Source organism: Podarcis raffonei, chromosome 4 (assembly GCF_027172205.1).
Source record: "Podarcis raffonei isolate rPodRaf1 chromosome 4, rPodRaf1.pri, whole genome shotgun sequence".
NCBI lineage: Eukaryota > Metazoa > Chordata > Lepidosauria > Squamata > Lacertidae > Podarcis > Podarcis raffonei.
In genome coordinates this window covers 459,822-480,185 of record NC_070605.1, presented here as the reverse complement: position 1 = coordinate 480,185, position 20,364 = coordinate 459,822, and the positions used below count along the sequence as shown (strand labels likewise).

The 20,364-nt window shown below is 46.2% G+C and overlaps 1 protein-coding gene across 2 annotated transcripts in view; it reads right to left on the bottom strand.

Annotated features, from left to right (window-relative positions):
* Window positions 1–11,936: 11,936 nt before the first annotated feature.
* LOC128412042 (zinc finger protein 883-like) overlaps window positions 11,937–20,364 on the bottom strand; it is a 90,374-nt gene continuing 81,946 nt past the window's right edge. For both annotated transcript variants that reach the window (XM_053384868.1, XM_053384867.1), the window contains exon 5: window positions 11,937–13,746. In XM_053384868.1, the coding sequence (XP_053240843.1) occupies window positions 12,281–13,746 (1,466 nt within the window). In that variant the 3' untranslated portion in view covers window positions 11,937–12,280. The remainder of the gene's footprint in view (window positions 13,747–20,364) is intronic.

Sequence of the window (20,364 nt, the reverse complement as noted above, 5' to 3'; positions counted from 1 at the left end):
CCAGGTCCCTGGAGGCTCAGGGAGTAGCAGCGCCCATTTCCGGCTGAGAGGATGTGGTCCTGGGATGCCCTGCTCTGGGTGCGAGGGGATGGCTGCCGTGGCCTCCGTGGGGAGCTGCCCTGGGAGACACTGGGAAACTGGTCCCCAATGCAGCAGCCAGACTCTGGGCTGGGATCCCGCTCTTTATCCCTGGCCTTTCTCTCCCACCTTAACTTCCTTCCTCCCTGTGGGGTTTTTTTTTGGGGGGGGGGCTAGTCCACCTCCTCGTTCAGCTTTGGAAAACCATTTGCAGATGTTCCCTCTGTTGTGCAGTGATGCTGAGCGACGTCACACTGAGTTAAAGTCCCAGGGACTCCTTTGTTTAAAGGAGGGAGATTTTTTCTGAAGGGGGGGGCGGAGGGTCAAATGAGTTTGGGATCCTCTGATCTGCAGGAAGGAGAGCGTGGCAGCCCTGGCCCCTCCCTGGCAGGACCCTCTCCTCCCTGATCAGGCCCACCAGGCCCCCTCCCCTGCTGCAGCCCTGGGACCCCCACCAGATCCCAGAGAGAGAGGAGACCCACCAGATCCCAGAGAGAGAGGAGACTCACCAGATCCCAGAGAGAGAGGAGACTCACCAGATCCCAGGAGGGGGCAGCGAGGCAGGCCTTGCAGGAGAGACACCCAAGCAGGACAGGACTGGGGAGGGAGGGGCCTTGGCTCTGGAGGACCTGCCCCCCCCCCCCGCTTCCTGTCCTCTCTAGGAAGGCAGCTCAGATCCCTTTAACCCTTGCAAAGCCGAGTCCCCCAGCTCAGCCCACTCTTGCTTGGCAAAACCTCAGATTCTTATTTTTCTATGGATTTAGGGGGCAGCTGCCCCCCTGGCTACCTCAATGCCCAGATATCCCTTTGGGGGTGAGGCTGTCGGTTGGGCTCTGAGCATCTCCCTCCCTTGGCCAGAAACGGGAGGAACAGTTTGCAGGGAAAAGGGCTTTGCAGGAAGTAAGGAAACTCATCCTAGAATTCAGCAATGGGAGGGAGGGAGGGGGGGTCTTGATCTACAGGGTGGCAATTTCAAAAGTCTTTATAAGGCCTTGCACACCATTTTTCTGGGTCCCTCCTCTCGCCTGCAAGTGAGGGGAGCACCCTGTTGCAACAGATCAATCAAGGCCAAGCCTACAGGCTGCTGTTTTGCTCCAAGTTATCCTGGTTGGTGTCTTTGTTTTGTCCAAGGGAGCCCTCGGATTTTCCCGTCAAGACCCCCAGGGCTGGACTGGAGGGGTGACTGCCGACCCCCCGCTCCGCTGCATGGCGCCCCTCCTCCCGGGGAGAGGCCTCGTCACAGGCGCTGGTCAAGGGGACGTTGCCAGGGAAGCCCAGCGCTGGTTGCCTTTCCTTGCCCGCAGGTGTCGCCACCCCTCACTTTCTGTGCAGACCCTGCGCTCGGGAGTCAAAGCCCCCTCCAGGGCTGTCTTTAGCATATGCGCTACCGGGGTGCAAAGACCTGCCCATCGACCCCAAATTTAGTTAATTTCAGTGCACGGCACCGTTGAGAATTGTTAACGGAGAAATCTGAGTCTCCCTTGGACAAAAAACAAGGACACCGGCCAGGAATAGCAGAGCAAATTGGTCTTGATTGAAGACAGTCTCGACAGGACTCCCACCTGCCACCAGGTGGAACAGGATGGAAGCCCTGAACAAAAGAGAACCCAAAGTTTTATTAGCTGCTAATCCCCAGGTTACACCCCCCCAACTACATCACTAATACATCACGGTTACATCATGAAAGGGGAGGTCTGGTGGCAGTAATCTGAGCATCCTGGACCCTGCCCCATGGTTCCCCTTGCCCTCCACCAAACACCCATCGAGTGAAACGAGAGATCTTTACATTTCCTTGTTTCCCAGCCAAGTTCATCCCACCCTTTTGTCTTCCTCTGGGTTTGTTATTTCTGGAATGGCTGCCTGTCTGGCACTCAGGTATCAGGAGGCCAGGGATTATCACTCAGGCAGAGGGGCTGCTGAGGAGCTGAACTCACATGTCTAGATGAATTTCTGAAGTTTCCCCCCTGAGCATTGATCAGTGAATTCTTACATTTGGTATCGTGCAGCAGAGGCCCTTTGAATAGATTGGAAGAAACTGTGATGAAGTGTTTTGTGGGGACAAGTCACAAAAGTGATGGTGCTGATTTGGGGGTGGGCTGCATGTGCATGATGTCTGCTGGAGGGGCAACCCCTCCCCCAACCTATACACAAATTCCTGCAACAGTTTGACAAGCGCCGCCGCTGGTAAATGAGCACACACAGTCTCAAGTCCTTTAGAGGAAAAGTAGGTATACATTTCAGTAATACCTGGGTATATATGTGTTTGGTTTTTCTAGCTTGATCAAAATTATTTATTACTTCATAAGAGGTAGATGGTTAAGAGCTTAGGCGGCTTCAGTGGCAGCCCCTGGCCCCCACCCCTTGCACCCCCCAGGTAAAGACGGCCCTGGCCTCTCCGAGGGTCCGTCCAGCTCTGGGCTGCTGCTGCTGCTGCTACTCACTTGCAATCATAATTAAAGCTTGCTGCGTGTCCTCTGTTTTTTTCATTTCAAGGGAGGGTAACAAAATCAGACAAATTGCATTTATTCCCTTTGATTATATTGATTTCTTGATTATATTATTGATTTCTTGATTATATTATCTTTCCATTGAGACATAATTTTATGATATTACTCCAAAAGAAGTAGTGTTATTGTCAGGAGTGCATGCCGGAGCCAGGCCCTGGGACCGGTAGGGCTTTGCAGGACTAGGGCTTTCCTAAGTTTGTTCTGAAGAGGCAAGGCAGGGCTGCACAGGGGAGGCCACTTGATAACTCACAGCACCTGGTGGCAAGAGCCGGAAAGGGATATAAGGTCAGCATTTCCCTTTGGCTCTTTGCCACAGCAAAGCGTTTCCTTCCTTGAGCTTCTTGACTCCTGGCTTCCGGATTCCCATTCCTGCTCCCACCGCACCGTCTTGCCCCCGGGTCCTGATGTCCTCCACCAGGACTTTGACTGCCCATAAACCGTAAACGTTCGCTGTGGCCAACCTATGTCCCAGTCAGGGTGTAAGATGGACGGAGCCCAGCCTATAGATCTCACCACGGTGCTGCAGAACCTCTACACCTAGGGAGCTATGTTCTAGGGGGAGGTTCAAGCACTTTGAGCTGCCCCAGCCTGACATGCTCCCCTGTCCCATAACCAGAGAGGTTCAGGGGGGAGCATGGTGTTGGAATTTGTCCAGCTCTGGCCCATCTGGAGCTGGTACTGGCTCGTCTTATCTTTAGCCCAGCAGAGCGTAGTCCGCAGACGAAAGGATAAAGCAGTATGTGCTACATGCTAATCTTTATTTCTCAACTATACCGAGAACACACAAACATACATCTTGCCTCTGTGAGAGCAGAGAAGAAACTTACTCTCGACACAAAGAAACCGAGAGAACACTGAAAAACAGGAAACCAGTGTATGTCACATCCAGTCTCCCATTCCCATGGGAACCCAACAGTAACTTGGACTGTGGAATGTAAAGAATGTCTTGTGACATGCAGTTGCTGCTCAGTGAGGGAAATAGAAACCAACACATGGGGCCCTTCGAGGCTTTGTCAGCCAGTGTTGGCTGATGTTCCCCACTTGTGAGACAGACTTCCCCACCCCACGGAGCCGCGTGTGCTTTATGGTCAGCCTCTTCGTGGGCCCGGCACTTTCTTGGGTCTCTCCGTACCTTGAGGCCAGCGACCATCTGCTGGGGAATTTGGACGACTTCATTGCCACCCTGGAGGGCACGTTCGGGGAGCTGAATCGCGCTCTGGTGGCTAAGATGGCCCTGCAGAACCTCCGGCAGGGGGCTCGCCCAGTTACCGAGTCCGCCGCAGAGCTCCCTTGGTGGGCTGTGGACACTCTCTATGCAGCTGACGGTTCCACTTCCATCAGGGCCTTCATCCCTGCCTTAAGGATGAACTGGCGTGGGGAAAATAAAACCCCAAGGTGGCTGTCACCGATGGAAGCGAAAGCTCAGAAAAAGCTCAATATGGAGGTTAAATGGCCGAAATATTGGGAAATTTTGGAACAAGACGGAGATAGACTAAAACTGCAGAGCTTTGAGAAACTAAAGAACAAAGTGTGAGACTGGCTTCATTATTATCAGATAATGGAGGCATATAATTTGGACAAGAAAATTGGCTTCCAGGTGGAAAAATCAAAATTAGAAACAGAACTGTTAGAACCCAAAACTAAGACTTTGTCAATAATGTATAACCTGCTGTTGAAATGGAATACTCAGGACGAAACGGTGAAATCTGTTATGATTAAATGGGCACAAGATATTGGACACAATATTATGATGGCTGACTGGGAACAGTTATGGACCACAGGTATGAAATTTACGGCATGTAATGCCTTAAGAGAGAATATTATGAAAATGCTATACAGGTGGTACATGACCCCAGTCAAGCTAGCAAAAATCTACCATTTGCCCGATAATAAATGTTGGAAATGTAAAGATACTGAAGGTACATTCTTTCACCTTTGGTGGACGTGCCCAAGGATTAAGGCTTTGTGGGAGACGATATATAATGAATTGAAAAAGGTATTTAAATATACCTTCTTGAAGAAACCAGAGGCCTTTCTCCTGGGCATAGTTGACCAATTGGTGTTAAAGAAGGATAGAACTTTCTTTATGTACGCTACAACAGCAGCAAGAATACTGATTGCAAAGTATTGGAAGACACAAGATTTACCCACTCTGGAAGAATGGCAGATGAAGGTGATGGACTATATGGGATTGGCAGAAATGACTGGCAGAATCCGAGACCTGGGAGAAAAGTCAGTGGAAGAAGACTGGAAGAAATTTAAAGACTATCTACAGAGATATTGTAAAATTAATGAATGTTAGAATGATGTTGGATTGAAATTAAGTGGTTTCTAGCTGTAATGGTATAAAAGAATATGAAAAAATGGTTTTTTATAAGTAAAAATTCAAGGTTATAATAATTTAAGATTAAAGATCTGGGTAGAATAAAGAGGGAAAGAAACTGCTGAGCTAATAAATTGAACTGGAATACAAAAAAGGGAGGTACGAGGAGGTCCGAGAAACAAGTAAATGAAAAATAATGTGATGAAAAGATTGATTGTTTTTAACTACTTTTATTTTGTATTTTTTTCTTTTTTCTTTTTCTATTTTGTAATGTAAAAATCTTAATAAAAATTTTATTAAAAAAAAAAGGATGAACTGGCGTGGGTGACTCCCACCCCCCAGCAGCCCTGCCAGACTTTATCACGTTGCGTATTAACATTGAAACGTGCCTGTCTGAGATTCCGAGCTCCGATTGAGGGAGTCCCTGGGGTCCAGCGCTGCAGTGGGGCTGGAAGTGGAGCCATGCAAGTAGGGACTGGGCTTGTCTTGTGGAGAGGGGGCAATTTCGCAGCAGAGTGTCCGGCCAAGAGGTTGGGAAACGCCAAGCCCCAGCTGTGCTAGGAGGGGCTCAGCTGAGGCTCAGTCCCTGTGCACCCCATTTCCTTCTCCCTCTCCATCTTCTCTTTCCCCAGGGGGGCATGCTGGCCCTGGAGGCAATGATGGACTCTGGCCTCTTCATGGACATCAGTTTCACTGAGAAGTATCAAGTACCATCAGTGGTGAAAGCCTCGCCCATTTCAGTGGTGGGTCTGGAGGGACCCCCCTCGCATCAGGACCCATTGCCCGTGAGCCCTGTCCACTGGCCAGGTTAGTGGCACCCCTGCACCAGGAACTGTTAACGTTCCAGAAAGACATCTACTTCTGCTTCATTGACTATGCAAAAGCCTTTGACTGTGTCGACCACAGCAAACTATGGCAAGTATTTAAAGAAATGGGAGTGCCTGATCACCTCATCTGTCTCCTGAGAAATCTCTATGTGGGACAAGAAGCTACAGTTAGAACTGGATATGGAACAACTGATTGGTTCAAAATTGGGAAAGGAGTACGGCAAGGCTGTATGTTGTCTCCCTGCTTATTTAACTTATATGCAGAATTCATCATGCGAAAGGCTGGGCTGGATGAATCCCAAGCCGGAATTAAGATTGTCGGAAGAAATATCAACAACCTCAGATATGCAGATGACACAACCTTGATGGCAGAAAGTGAGGAGGAATTAAAGAACCTTTTAATGAGGGTGAAAGAGGAGAGCGCAAAATATGGTCTGAAGCTCAACATCAAAAAAACAAAGATCATGGCCACTGGTCCCATCACCTCCTGGCAAATAGAAGGGGAAGAAATGGAGGCAGTGAGAGATTTTACTTTCTTGGGCTCCATGATCACTGCAGATGGTGACAGCAGTCACGAAATTAAAAGACGCCTGCTTCTTGGGAGAAAGGTGATGGCAAACCTAGACAGCATCTTCAAAAGCAGAGACATCACTTTGCCAACAAAGGTCCACATAGTTAAAGCTATGGTTGGCGCCATCGTCTAATGGCGGATTCCCTCCGAGCTCCGGAGGGAATCTGCTCAACAGGGGTCGGGTTCTGCCGCGGCGGCGACGCGGGGACCCTTAGAAACCACAGGCGCTGAAGCCTGTGGACCTGGTGACTCGGTGGGCACCATTTGCGCGCCCCCCCGACCCGCAAAGAAGCCTTTTTAAAGGCTTCGGAACGGGGGACGGAGGGAGGTGTGGTGCTGAGAGTTCGACTGCTTCCCCTGCTGAGTGAAGCCGCATGCCATGGACGGAGAGCGTTAACTTCTTCTTTTGATCTTTTGGATCAAAAGTAACGACCCGTGAGTAACACGGTAATTGGACTTAAAAGGGAAAATTATTTCTGGGAATTCGGCAAGATCGGGTAAGGTGCTAAAAAGGAAGTCAACCTGCCCGCCTTGTAAACATCATAAAGCAAGGATTTTATTACTAAGGTTGTGTGAATGTCTTTTTTTTTTTGTGGAAAAGTGCAATTAACTTTATATTGGGCCAATTTAAGTGACTGTGCTGGAGGATAAGAGAACGGAATTCACCCCTCCCCCAAAACCCGGGAGCGATCGGGGAGAGAGCCTGTGGAAGAGGTTTATAGATTTTGACAGCTGTCAAATTAGCTGTCAAAGTTGGGAAAAAAAGGAGAACTGTGTCTTTGCTGTCTTTGCTGGTTACATCTGATACAATTTGGTAACAAATTGTTAAAAACAAAGAAGAAAAGGTTAATTTGTCATTAAGTAACTAGAATCCCTCTAGAGGGGGTTCAGGACATTACAAAAATGGCTGTAAGTGGAAAAATACTGGCTGAACTGGAAAAGACCTTTCGTCTTTTGGGAAATCTACAGAAGCAGACAGATGTTTTGACTATGAGTGTAATAACAATGAAGGGAACAGTAAACAAAATTGCTGAACCTGGAAAGGATATGATTCAAGCTCCTGCAGATGAACAGGGAAGTGTTGTTGCTGATACAAAAATCCTTATAGCCAAACAGGAGAAAGAGTCTGAGTCATTTGAGATGCCATTTAAAGAATATGAGAAAGAAGGAGGCGCTGGGATGTTGCAGATGGCTAAAGAGAGCCAGAGGCCTGTTAAGTTGGAAATAATTGAAAATAAGAACATGACAATGAAAGTTTGGCTGGAAGTGAAGAATGGAATCTGGAGAGATCTCCTCTTATGGGGATCTGAAGACATATGGAATATAAATATGGACAGTACAGAGTTTGGAGCCTTTGGGACATTTGAACTTATGAGAAGCAAGAAACAAGATTTTGGCTCCATTGTTAAATATGGAGGTCTGGCTGGAAGAAATATGGATTTTACTGGAACAGAGCCTCTTCGAGATTCGGAATTTAAAATAAAGGACTATCAAGAAAACCGGCAGAGAGAAATTGAGAGAGGGTTAAGTGCCTCGGATGTGAGATCGCCAGGCTGATTTTGGATGGACTGATGGACTTTGGTTGGGGATCGAAACCGGGAAAGGGGGTGGGAGGGCTTCGGGAATTTAAAGGGTGTAAAAATATGATTCTGTTTTAATTAAGTTGGCTTTTGCCACTAACATAAAAATGGGGAATTTGGGGAGAGATTTGGGGCCGACCTTAGCAAAAGATTATCAAAAATAAGTGTTTCGTGTATAAAGATTGGGATTTTTAAGTTTAAATAGGTTAATTAAATTGATGGAGGAATTTAGGGAAAGTATGTTAAGAATAAGTTTTGAAATATAAAGATAGAGGTTTAGAAGTTAAAAGTTGTTTAAGATAATTGAATTAGAGGAAATAAGGTAAAGTGGGGGGGATAAAAATTGCTGAGCTAAAAATTGGAATTGGAATACAAGAAGGGCAGGTGTGGGGAAGTCAAGGAATTTGGGTATGGAATGTAATTACGGTAAACTTTTTAAACTGCTGTTTTGCTTTTTCTCTTCTTTTTTCTTTTTTTCTTTTTCTCTTTTCTGTTTTCCTTTGTATTCTTTTTTGAAAATTTTAATAAACATAATTAAAATAAAATAAAATAAAGCTATGGTTTTCCCAGTAGTGATGTATGGAAGGGAGAGCTGGACCATCAAGAAGGCTGATTGCCGAAGAATTGATGCTTTTGAATTCTGGTGCTGGAGGAGACTCCTGAGAGTCCCATGGACTGCAAGAAGATCAAACGTATCCATTCTGAAGGAAATCAGCCCTGAGTGCTCATTGGAAGGACAGATCCTGAAGCTGATCTCCAATACTTTGGCCACCTCATGAGAAGAGAAGACTCCCTGGAAAAGACCCTGATGCTGGGAAAGATGGAGGGCACAAGGCGAAGGGGACGACAGAGGACGAGATGGTTGGACAGTGTTCTCGAGGCTACAGACATGAGTCTGGCCAAACTGCGGGAGGCAGTGGAGGACAGGAGTGCCTGGCGTGCTCTGTCCATGGGGTCACGAAGAGTCGGACACGACTAAACAACAAACAACAACAATTATATGTAAAGGTGATAATATTTAAATGAATAAAATGCTGAACTCTAAGGTTTTTTTTTAATCGTTTACAGCTTCCCTTATGATATTCTCCCCTCTTTGGCTTTTTACCCCTTCAGGTGTTAAACAGGGTTGTGTCATTGCCCCAGCTCTATTCATTATTTTCATTGCCATGATCCTACACATTGTCGAAGGGAAACTCACCACCGGAGTAGAAATCATATATGGAACAGAAGGAAAGCTCTTCAATCTGAGCAGGCGGAAAGCAAAGAGTAAGGTGACCGTAACCTCCGTCCTAGAGCTTCAGTATGCTGATGACAACGTAGTGTGCGCACGCTCAGAGGATGACCTCCAAACCATCCTAAATATCTTCACAGAAGCTTACGAGAAGCTTGGCCTGTCACTCAACATCCAAAAAAACAAAGTGCTGCACCAAGTACAAAATATCCCCTCTGCAGTGCCACAAATCCAACTCAGTGGTGTAACAGTGGAAAATGTCAATCACTTCTCCCTAGGCAGCTATCCTTCCACAAGGGTCAACATTGATGCCGAAATCCAGCATCGCCTGAGCTCTGGGTGTGTGGCTTTCTCCCAATTGAAGTGCAGAGTGTTTGAGGACCGGGAGATTTGCAGGGAAACCAAAATGTTTGTTTACAAAGCTACTGTACTACCAACCTTACTGTACACTTGTGAAACATGGACCACTTAGAACCGCAATCTCCAACTCCTCGAAAGATTCCATCAATGGTGTCTCTGAAAAATTTTATACATCACTTGGGAAGACAGGCGAAGTAATATCAGTGTGGTGTAGTGGTTAAGAGCAGTAGACTCGTAATCTGGTGAACCGGCTTCGCATCACCACCTAGCTACATGGGGTAGTGCTTTAGGTCATTCAGCGCAAGCCCTTATACCAAGGGTGCATGTTGAGGAGTGTTGCTGTGGGATGCTGAAGGCCACGGGACCAGGAGGCTGACACCTGAGATCACAAAAAGGCAAAACCAAACAAACTGCACTTTCCAGTCACTATTAGAACTTCATACTAAGTGTAAAACACAGACCACTAGTGACCACTCCTTCTCCCAAAGTACTAGAATGCCACAAGTAATTTAGTAACAAAACACAACATGTGTTCTTTTCATGTGATATCCTTTGTCCAACTATGTGCACTGCTACACTTGCAAATGGCCTTAAGAGGCGTGACATGCAAGTCCCTTTCCGATTACAAAAACCCACACATCTGGGAGGGGAATACCAGCTTATTATTCAGTGCATATCTATATCACATACAGGACCAAAGGGGGGGGTCATATGTCTATGTGTGAACTGTAGTTAAATGTGGAGAAAATATTTGCGGTTCCTACGGAACCTAAGCAAATTTATCTCCAAAGGGGGGAGCTGTTACAGAAATGACTGGGGGGGGGCACATCTTTAAATTGTTAAATGTTACAAATATTATGCCTGAATGTATCCTTTTGCCTTGACAGCTCAGGGAAGATATCTCACTTTATAAATCATATCAAATCAACTCCTTTGCCAGTTTCCTCCATTCCAATGCTATTTTGCCCTTGGAAAAGGGACTCCAGAAAGTACCCAGAGGTGACCATTGCTGAGCTGATTATTGGAAAGCCTAAGGGACGCGGGTGGCACTGTGGCTTAAACTACAGAGCCTAGGACTTGCCGATCAGAAGGTTATGTGGAGAGAATCAGAACTTACAGGGTTAAGAAGTTCTGAGTGACGTCTCACATTCTGAGGCGTGGTTTAGTATACTGAGGGGAGTGTTCTACTGTATCTCTCAGTGTGTGTGTTGCTCCGTTGCTAGAGAGGAGCAAGATGTGTGCTCTGTCACCAGGAGAGTTATGAACTGTTTTTCTACAAGAATAAAGCTATTTGCAAGATAAGGAAGACACCGTGCGTTAAGCCTGATTTATTACGCACACACAGCAACTGCTTCTACGCTGCGTATACACTCTGCTATAGTAGCTGTGCGGAGTCCTTTGAAGCAGAGCGCTGGGGCGGAAGCGTGTGGACTCCGGGAGCTGGAAAAGCTACAAATCAATCATACCATAGGTTATGGGGGAAGGTCAGCAAACGCTTTGAAGCAGTTGCAAAGTTCGTGCCGGTGTGTGTGGTGCGGCCAGCTGAAGAGACGCTGGAGAGAAGCTGGAAGCCAGCTGGAGCTGTGCCTAACGTTTGAGGCAGAGAGAGCTCGCTGGGAAGATCTGGTCTGCCGAACCAGGTGCTGGAGGAGTTACGTAAGTAGGCTGGGCCCCGGGGGAGAAGATGGCAGACAGCCATGAATCGTACGCAGTCCCTTTTGAAAAGGTGGACGGGAGCAAGCCCTGGGTCGCGTGGCAGGCACTGAAGATGGCATGTCAGGCCGCAGTGGGAGCCAGACCAGAGGGGGCTGGAAGCTGCCCAGAGGGAGCACCAAGCCCAGAAGGGGCTGAGGGACGCCCAGAAAGCCCAGAAGGGGCTGGGACTGTGTTGGGGAGCTGTTGCAATGCTTCAACACGTCTGTCTGATGGGCTGTGTGCTGGATAGCGACTGAGAGCAAAGAAGAGGAAAGCAGTGGCAAGCTGTTCCTCTGGAAGCTGTGCACCCAGGAGTGGGGGTGCAGGCCAGGCAGGCCATTCCAAGGGTCTTGAGAGTGCCCAGGCTGTTTGGCAGGAGCTGGAGAAGGTTTGCAGAGAAACCACAGCGGAAGCCAAAAGCCACGTCCCCAGATGCAGTACAGCCTCAAGGAGCGCTGCTGGCAAGGTTGGGGGGGCAGAGAAGACCAAAGGCAAGTTTGCAAAGTTTTCCACTCGTCGTTGCTTTGTTATGGGGGACTTTGTCAAAAGCCTTACTGAAATCAAGATGCACTATTTCCACAGCTGTTCCCTGATCAACAAAGTTTGTAACTCCATCTAAAAAAAGGGGAGGAGAGATTTCTCTGGCTTGACTTTATTTTTGAGAAAGCCATGCTTTCATCCTGTATGTTTCTGTTGTGAAATCTTCAGATGAAAGGCACATAAATATTAAGAATGTTAATGAATAAGGATATTGACAAGCTGGAACATGTGCAAAGGAAGGCGATTTATGTCTATATTTAATTTATATACCACCCGACCCAGTGGTGCCGACTTGAATAAAATATTGGAGGAAGGGGCCAGGTAAGGCCTGCTTTGCACAATCAATCACATGACGCATGCAGGCCATTGGAATGGCAATGCCTATCAACTGGGGGGGTGGCCCCCTCAAATATACTATTGGGGGGCAAAAACCCCTCGGCCTCTAAAAGTTGACTACTGTTCCCACATGTCTCAGGACAGTTACAACATAAAAACACAACATAAAAACACAAAATACACATCAGTAATTCAACTCCCCACCACATTTTAAAAGGGCCTTAGATGTCAATCAGCCAAAGGCCTGTTTAAAAAGGTGCGTATTAGCCTGGCTTCTAAAGCTATAGAATGGTTTATCCCCTGTATGAATTCTTTGATGAGAAGTGAGATTGGAGTTCTTATTGAAGCTCTTTCCACATTTCATACACTGATAGGGTTTCTCCCCTGTATGAATTCTTTGATGGGAAGTGAGGTCATATCTCTTCCTGAAGCTCTTTCCACATTCCACGCACTGATAGGGTTTCTCCCCTGTATGAATTCTTAGATGGGAAGTGAGAGAGGAGCTCTGACTGAAGCTCTTTCCACATTCCCCACACTGATAGGGTTTCTCCCCTGTATGAATCCTCTGATGGTAAGTGAGATGGGAGCTCCAACTGAAGCTCTTCCCACATTCCATGCACTGATAGGGTTTCTCCCCTGTATGAAGTTTCTGATGCTTAGTGAGATCAGAGCTCACCCAGAAGCTCTTTTCACATTCCCCACACTGATAGGGTTTCTGTCCTCTACGAATTCTCTGATGGGAAGTGAGATTGGAGCTTGTAATGAATTTCTTTCCACATTCCCCACACTGATAGGGTTTCTCTCCTGTATGAATTCTCTGATGGGAAGTGAGACTGGAGCTTGTAATGAATTTCTTTCCACATTCCCCACACTGATAGGGCTTCTCCCCTGTATGAATTCTCTGATGGGTAGTGAGACTGGAGCTTGTAATGAATTTCTTTCCACATTCCCCACACTGATAGGGTTTCTCTCCTGTATGAATTCTCTGATGGGAAGAGAGACTGGAGCTTGTAATGAATTTCTTTCCACATTCCCCACACAGATAGGGTTTCTCCCCTGTATGAATTCTCTGATGGGAAGTGAGATCCGAGCTCTTCCTGAAGCTCTTTCCACATTCCCCACACTGATAGGGTTTCTCCCCTGTATGAATTCTCTGATGCGAAGTGAGATCCGAGCTCTTCCTGAAGCTCTTCCCACATTCCCCACACTGATAGGGTTTCTCTCCTGTATGAATTCTCTGATGCTTAGTGAGACTGGAGCTTGTAATGAATTTCTTTCCACATTCCCCACACTGATAGGGTTTCTCCCCTGTATGAATTCTTTGATGGGAATTCAGACTTTGGCTGTGACTGAAGCTCTTTCCACATTCCATGCACTGATAGGGTTTCTCCCCTGTATGAATTCTTTGATGGGAATTCAGACTTTGGCTGTGACTGAAGCTCTTTCCACATTCCCCACACTGATAGGGCTTCTCCCCTGTATGAATTCTTTGATGGGAAGTGAGATCATGGCTGTGACTGAAGCTCTTTCCACATTCCACACACTGATAGGGTTTCTCCCCTGTATGAATTCTCTGATGGTTAGTGAGATTGGAGCTCTGAGTGCAGCTGTCTCCACACTCCAAATTTTTGCATGGCTTCTCCTCTCTGGGGATTTTGTCGTGTTCACCTTTGTTCTCGATTTCCAATTCATCACAATCTGCAATGGAGACAAAAAGAGATTAGAGCCTCAGGAACAAATGAAGAAGAACTGAAGGAAGTTGGGTGTGTGTTCATTACCTTTGTGTTTTGTCATTAACCAACATATTTCTTATTAGATTCTGATGGGTTGTTGAATGTTGCTTTCTTTGATATACTGTAGTGGTAAAATTGTGAAAGCCTTTTAGAAAAAAGTGCATTTCAGATGTCTGATGGCTCATAACACCACTTCTTTTGGAGTACAGTGGATGCTCGGGTTGCAAACATGATCCGTGTGGGAGACATGTTCCCAATCCGCAGCGTTCGCAACCTGCAGTGTTGCATCTGCGCATGCGTGGTCATAATTTGGTGGGTTCTGCGCATGTGCGAGCACTGAAACCTGGAAGTAAACCATTCCGGTACTTTCAGGTTCGGCTCAGTGCGCAACCTGAAAACACGTAACCTAAAGTGACTGTAACCCGAGGTATGACTGTAATACCATAATATTATATAGCAATGGAAAAATAATTTAATCAAGAATGTAGTGCAACAAAGTTTGTTCAATTTTCTGTATTCTATCAAAGGTTATAGACATATGACCAGAAAAGGGAAGCACAACTTGCTTAGGTTGACGTTTGTCAGTGTATTATGTGATTGCTATCAATTTGGTTGGTAGTTACCCAGAAAGAGATGTAAAATCGTACAATTAAGTGAACAAGGCTACAGGTATGAAGAAATTAGAAGAAAGATTGGGGGAAGCTTAACCAAAGCTGGTCTATATTTTTGAAGAGGTATAAGAGACTCAGTCACTCCAAAATCTACTGGTAAAGGCAGGAAAAGGTGCACAACAGCAAGTGATGATCAAAGAGACAAGATGGCGGCTGTAACAACTTCTCCTTCATGAACCCTCTGGACTACAAACCTTTTATAGCCTTTTATAGCCTTTTACAGCCGCCTTTATAGCTGTTTTTATTAGACTTTTAAATCATTTTACCTCTGTTAGAAGTTTTAATCGTTTTACTTCTATGGTTGGCCAATATACGTATCAACAAGGATATTCAAACCTTCTGCTGATTAGTAACGCCGCCTTGAAGACTTGGTTATGTTGAGCAGTGGAGGAGGAGTAGCAGAGGAGTTGCGTCCATAAAAGATAAGTTCTCTTTTATCTCCGTTTACCTCTACTTTGAACCTCCGTAGTTAGTGAGACAGCGACAAATGGGTCATGGCAAGCGACCAAGATCTGCTGAGAAAGGTTGTTCACCTCCAAGAGTAAAGCAGTCAAAGCTTGAATCTCCCCCACCATTTACTAACAATAACAGCAAAACGGAGCAAGTAATTGTTTCTGCGGTCGAAACATACAACCGCTTCTGGCCTCTGTATGATCAAGGAGAGTTGGAAAAGCTAGCTGATCCAGCAGGGGATGGAAGCCATACGGAAGCCCTCCTCCCTGACACCTTAATTACCCCTCCGTCACTGAAACGGGAAGCATTAGGGCAAACTGCCCATGAATTAGTACCTGATCAAATACAACTGGTAATCAGGACTTTAAGCTTCATTTTCAAGGAATTGGAGGGGATTTCTTTGTCATTGAACAAACTTTCACGGGCCCTCCTGGCTCATCTACCTTCCTCAACTGAGCTACCTAATTTGCATCAATCTCCTGTGCAGCTTGTAAGTGCCTTAAAGAGACAACTTGATCAGAAATCTCTCCTTAAGGGCCTAAGATGCAGGCTGCCACTGCTCCAAAGGAATAAGCAATCCTTGATTTTTCAACCTAATAAAATATGTTTATCCATTTTTTCCCGTGACGCCCCCAGTCTTAGGTGGAATAACCTGAGGATGGCTAAAGGGTACCTACGTGATTTGTTAAATATTCCTTTTTTCCAGATAGATCTTATATCTGTAGCACCCCTAAATGCCAAGCCCTGGCCAAGGAAATTTATGCTCTCCTTCCAGTCTGCAAGGATTCCACATCTTCTTGCAAGACAAAAAGATCGGCTGGCATCCTGGGAGATTGTAACAACAAGAGTCTTTAAGGACACGAGTGTTAAACCTCTTTTTGCCAACATCTTAACTGGCAATGAACGCTTGTTTCCTTCTTCTGTTCCTATAATAACGGGAAAAACACCTAGCCGGGTATCCCCTGTTCCACCTGCGACCCCAAGTGTCCATCTAGTTACGTTGAGGAATGATCCAACTGCAAGCGGAGATTGGAATATCCCAGAAGAGAGAAATCTTATCTCCTCTTATGGAAAACTCCCTTCAGAAGAACAGCAGGCTATTCTCGATAGATTGGATCTACTCAAACAAAGACTCCTATCGCAAGGGGACCCCTCTATACCGATGAGAGAGGAGAGCAGGCGCTCCACGTCCCACATGGCGTCTCCATCAAATGCCTTGATAATTTCTCAACCTGCTACCTTGTTACCCCCTACTGATCTGAATCAGCAGTCACCTGTTGACCAACAGCACCATTCTACCGAGGAGGAAGTCGATAAACTCAATACTCCCGTCTCAGACCTTATGCCCAATCAAAATATGGAAGTTGATGACTCCTTTGCCTCAATGCCTGAGCTAGAATCTACCCTGCCTGAAGATCACCAGGAAATGACTATACATGCACCATCCTCACGTTCATGTCCTTTAATACATCTGCGTGATAATTCTTCTCCATCTGCGCAGCAACTACAAGTGATGGCTGGAACACCTCTTAGCGCTACCCTGGTTAAGACTGATAACTCTGACGGATCTACTAGTGTAGCCCATCAAAGACTTGTTACTACTCACCTCAATGAACAGCATCCGACCTCACCAACTTTGCCTAATTCTTCCTTCCCGGCAAAGCCCTTCCTGCCTGTTAATGTTACCAAATCATCGATACAATTAACACAGAAGAAGACCTTATCCGCACAAACTAAAATTACCGATTTCCTTATGGGTCCTCGTTCTACCCCCAAGAACCCATTAAACAACTCAAAGTGACAATTACCGGGACAGCACAAGGACCCGACATTATCAATACTTAGCTGGAACATTGCTGGTTGGAGAACCAAAAAATCAGACCCCGAATTCAGGAAGTACATAAATTCATTTAAAATCATTCTATTCCAAGAAACATGGGATGAGGAAGAGATTACCATAGACGGCTTTGATCTTCTAACACTTCCGGCCTCCCCTTCTTTGAAAGGTGGACGCCCCAAAGGGGGTCTTTTGATTGGGATCTCACTCCAACTCCGCGCCAAATTCACTCTGGTACGGGCTTCCCCGCCTTTTGCTCTATCTGGACTGATCACAGAAGGGAAGTCCTCATTACTAATTACTAATGTTTATCTCCCCCCCGAAGGCTCAGCGCCTGATCTTGATTGGAGATGGGAATCATTTGAAAATCACCTACTGACATGTCATACCAAATGCCCTAACTCGTACTCCTTAATTGGGGGAGACTTTAATGCTCGTATTGCCACAAATTGGGACCTACTAACCAAGTCCAAATGGTGGACTCCCCCATGTTTGGACAATTTTGACTTGGAACATGCCAGAATTAGAACTTCAAAGGACAACAGAGTAAAGAAAGCAGGAGTGACCCTTTACCAAATGGCCATTCGCCTGAATCTAGTATTTTTGAATGGCACCTTCCCCCCCGATATACCGGGGGAGTTCACTCACCTGGGACTAACATCTAACAGTGTTATCGATTACTTCTTGATCTCCGCAAATCTGGCCGTTAATGTACTTTCCTTCCAAGTTGAAAACCAACATTTCAGTGATCACCTCCCAATAGTGACCACTTTGTCATTGTTCCGGTGCCAGAACGACAATAAACACTCAGTTCTTCTGGAAACCTCATCATTGTTCAAAATAAGAGGGATCAAATGGTCGGAGGCTGTGGCCCAAAAATACCAGGTTTTTTTCCATAGGGAAATCACTGCCTACTTACCTCAAATAACTACTGATTTACAAGATTCCAATTCGGTTTTGAAACTTTTTAACCTTCTTATAACAAACCTTACCACTTTTTTTACATCACCTCCTCAAAAGGCGAAAGTGGCGCATTGCAGTGCTGGGACCCCTTGGTTTAACACCTCTTGCAAACAAGCAAGATCCCTTCTTCGTTCCATCTATAATGAATACAAAAACTCTAATGCCCAGGCTCTACCATCCTCCCATTTACAAGCCAAAAGAGCATACAAACAGACTTTAAAGCTGGCCAAACGCGAGTGGTATCAAAAGTGTTGGCGAGCCTTGATTGCGGCCTCGAGATCCCGCAGACCACAGGAATTTTGGGCTCTGATAAACAAAAGAGGAAGGAAGTACCCACTGACGATTATCCCTGCGCCCACATGGGAACAATTCTTGAGTAAATATTTCTCCTTGGCAGAGGAATCCAACTCACCCACGGAATTCCGAGCCGACCATCTACCTTTGTGGCCCTCCACCGACCCAGACCTGATAATGGACTTGATATTAGATCTGAAAACGGGCAAAGCCCCCGGGCCGGATCTAGTCCCTGCTGAGGCTATTGTTGCGCAACCGAGGTGGTGGGCTGAAATTCTGGCCAAAGTCTTTGATGCAATTAATTCTACGGGGCTTATCCCTAGGTCATGGAAGGAGGCCGTGATCGTGCCAGTCCATAAAAAGGGTCCCCCTGCTGACCCGGAGAACTATCGGAACATCAGCCTTTTGTCTATCATCGGGAAAATCTATGCAAAATTTTTGCTGTCTAAGCTGTCCCATTGGGCAAACGACTCAAATTTGATTGGCCATGAGCAAGCGGGCTTTAGAACAATTATTCGACCTCTGACCATATGGTAATCATGTATCATCTTGCTAGAAAATATTCTGCCCCGAGTCGGGGGCGCCTATGTGTCGCTTTTATAGACCTAAAGGCTGCCTTCGACAGTATCCCAAGAAACTGCCTATGGAAGAAATTAGAGAGATGGGGCATAGATAGAAGGCTGTTATGGCTTATAACCCAATTACACCATGGGTCGTCGGCTAGAGTGAGACACCGGCGGGAAACCTATCCAACGAGGTCCCAATAAATAGAGGTGTGCGCCAAGGCTGCATTTTGGCTCCACTCCTCTTCAACTTGTTTATTAGCGATATGAAGCTCTTTCTGAATGAGTCTCAAGCCAACATTCATGCCCCCCGCCTAGCTGATTTTCGCTGCCCTTTGCTCCTATATGCCGACGATGCAGCGATCCTTTCCTACTCTAGAGTTGGTTTATGCAGAGCTCTAAAGATTTTTGCGGCTTATTGCAAACTTAACCATCTGACAATTAATTATGGGAAATCTAAAGTCCTGGTCTTTTCCAGGTCTCGGAAAACTTACAGCTGGAAGTTAGATGGAGTCCAATTAGAACAGGTTTTCAAATTTAAATACCTGGGAGTCTTTTTTCATTACAATCTAAGCTGGAAGCCACAGATACAGTATTTACTAAACAAAGGGAAAACAATACTTTATACTCTACTCCAATTTTTTGCAGCCGACGGAGCCTCTCACATCCCTTCTGCATTGAAGGTATACCACGCAAAAGTGGTCTCCACCCTCTGTTATGCTGCCCCGCTCTGGGCCCCAGGGTCCAATTTAACATTGCTGGGGACATTGCAGAATCAGTTTCTCCGTCGCCTTCTGAAACTCCCCATGTGTGTGAGCAACGCAGCCATACGTCTGGAGTTAAGGATTGCATCATTGGAGACTGTCATCTGGAAGCGAGTCTTTGGCTATTGGCTGTCCAGCTGGCATAGGCTTCCCGACCATTACCTTTTTCAGTGCCTCTGGCGGGACGTCTTTGTCAATCCGTGGGTAGGAAAAATCCATGCCAAACTTCTGAGCATCGGAATTTCCCCTGCGAACTCCTTAAAGATGAACTTACGCTCAGCCAAAAGCCTTATTGAGCAAAGATTAGCGGACATTGAAAATCAACACAACCTCGCCAGGGGTGGGGGTGTCTGCTCCCCCAGGTATCACGGAATAACCCCACCACTTGGCCTTCCATCATACATGTCATCTCTTTCATCAGTACCACACCGACTTGCATTTATTCGTGCAAGGTTCAATGTCCTTCCATCGAACCTGCTGAGCCACAGATTTTCCAAGGGTTTGGTGTCTCCGCTATGCGTGTGTGACGGGGAAACTGTTGAATCTCTTTCACATATAATGTTCAACTGTCCCCTACATAGCATAGCCAGGACTAAATTCCTGGGTCCTGCTTTACTGCGCTTGGTTGGCAGGCCTGTTGAGTCACACGCCGCACTGCTTTTGCAGGATACAGATCCTTCTGTAACTCTGCAGGTGGCGAGATTCCTGAATGCGGTTATCTCACACTCAAAAACCACCAAAAAACAACAACAACATCAAAACTAATCGGACTGTTATGATGAGAGTGCATGTCGGATTTCGTCTTCAGTTTTCCTTTTTCTGTGATCCGTCCCTTGGAGCTCTCCTGGCCCCAAGCTGTCATTTGGCTCTGCTCAATGACCCACCCTTGCATCGTGGTGTTCACCTTCTGTTGTCGGATATATCGGTTTTTATGTCTCTGTGTTTTTATGTTTGTACATATTTTATGGGCTAATAGCCGTAAATAAATAAATAAATAAATAAATAAATAAATAAATGATCAAAGAATGGAGAGACTGT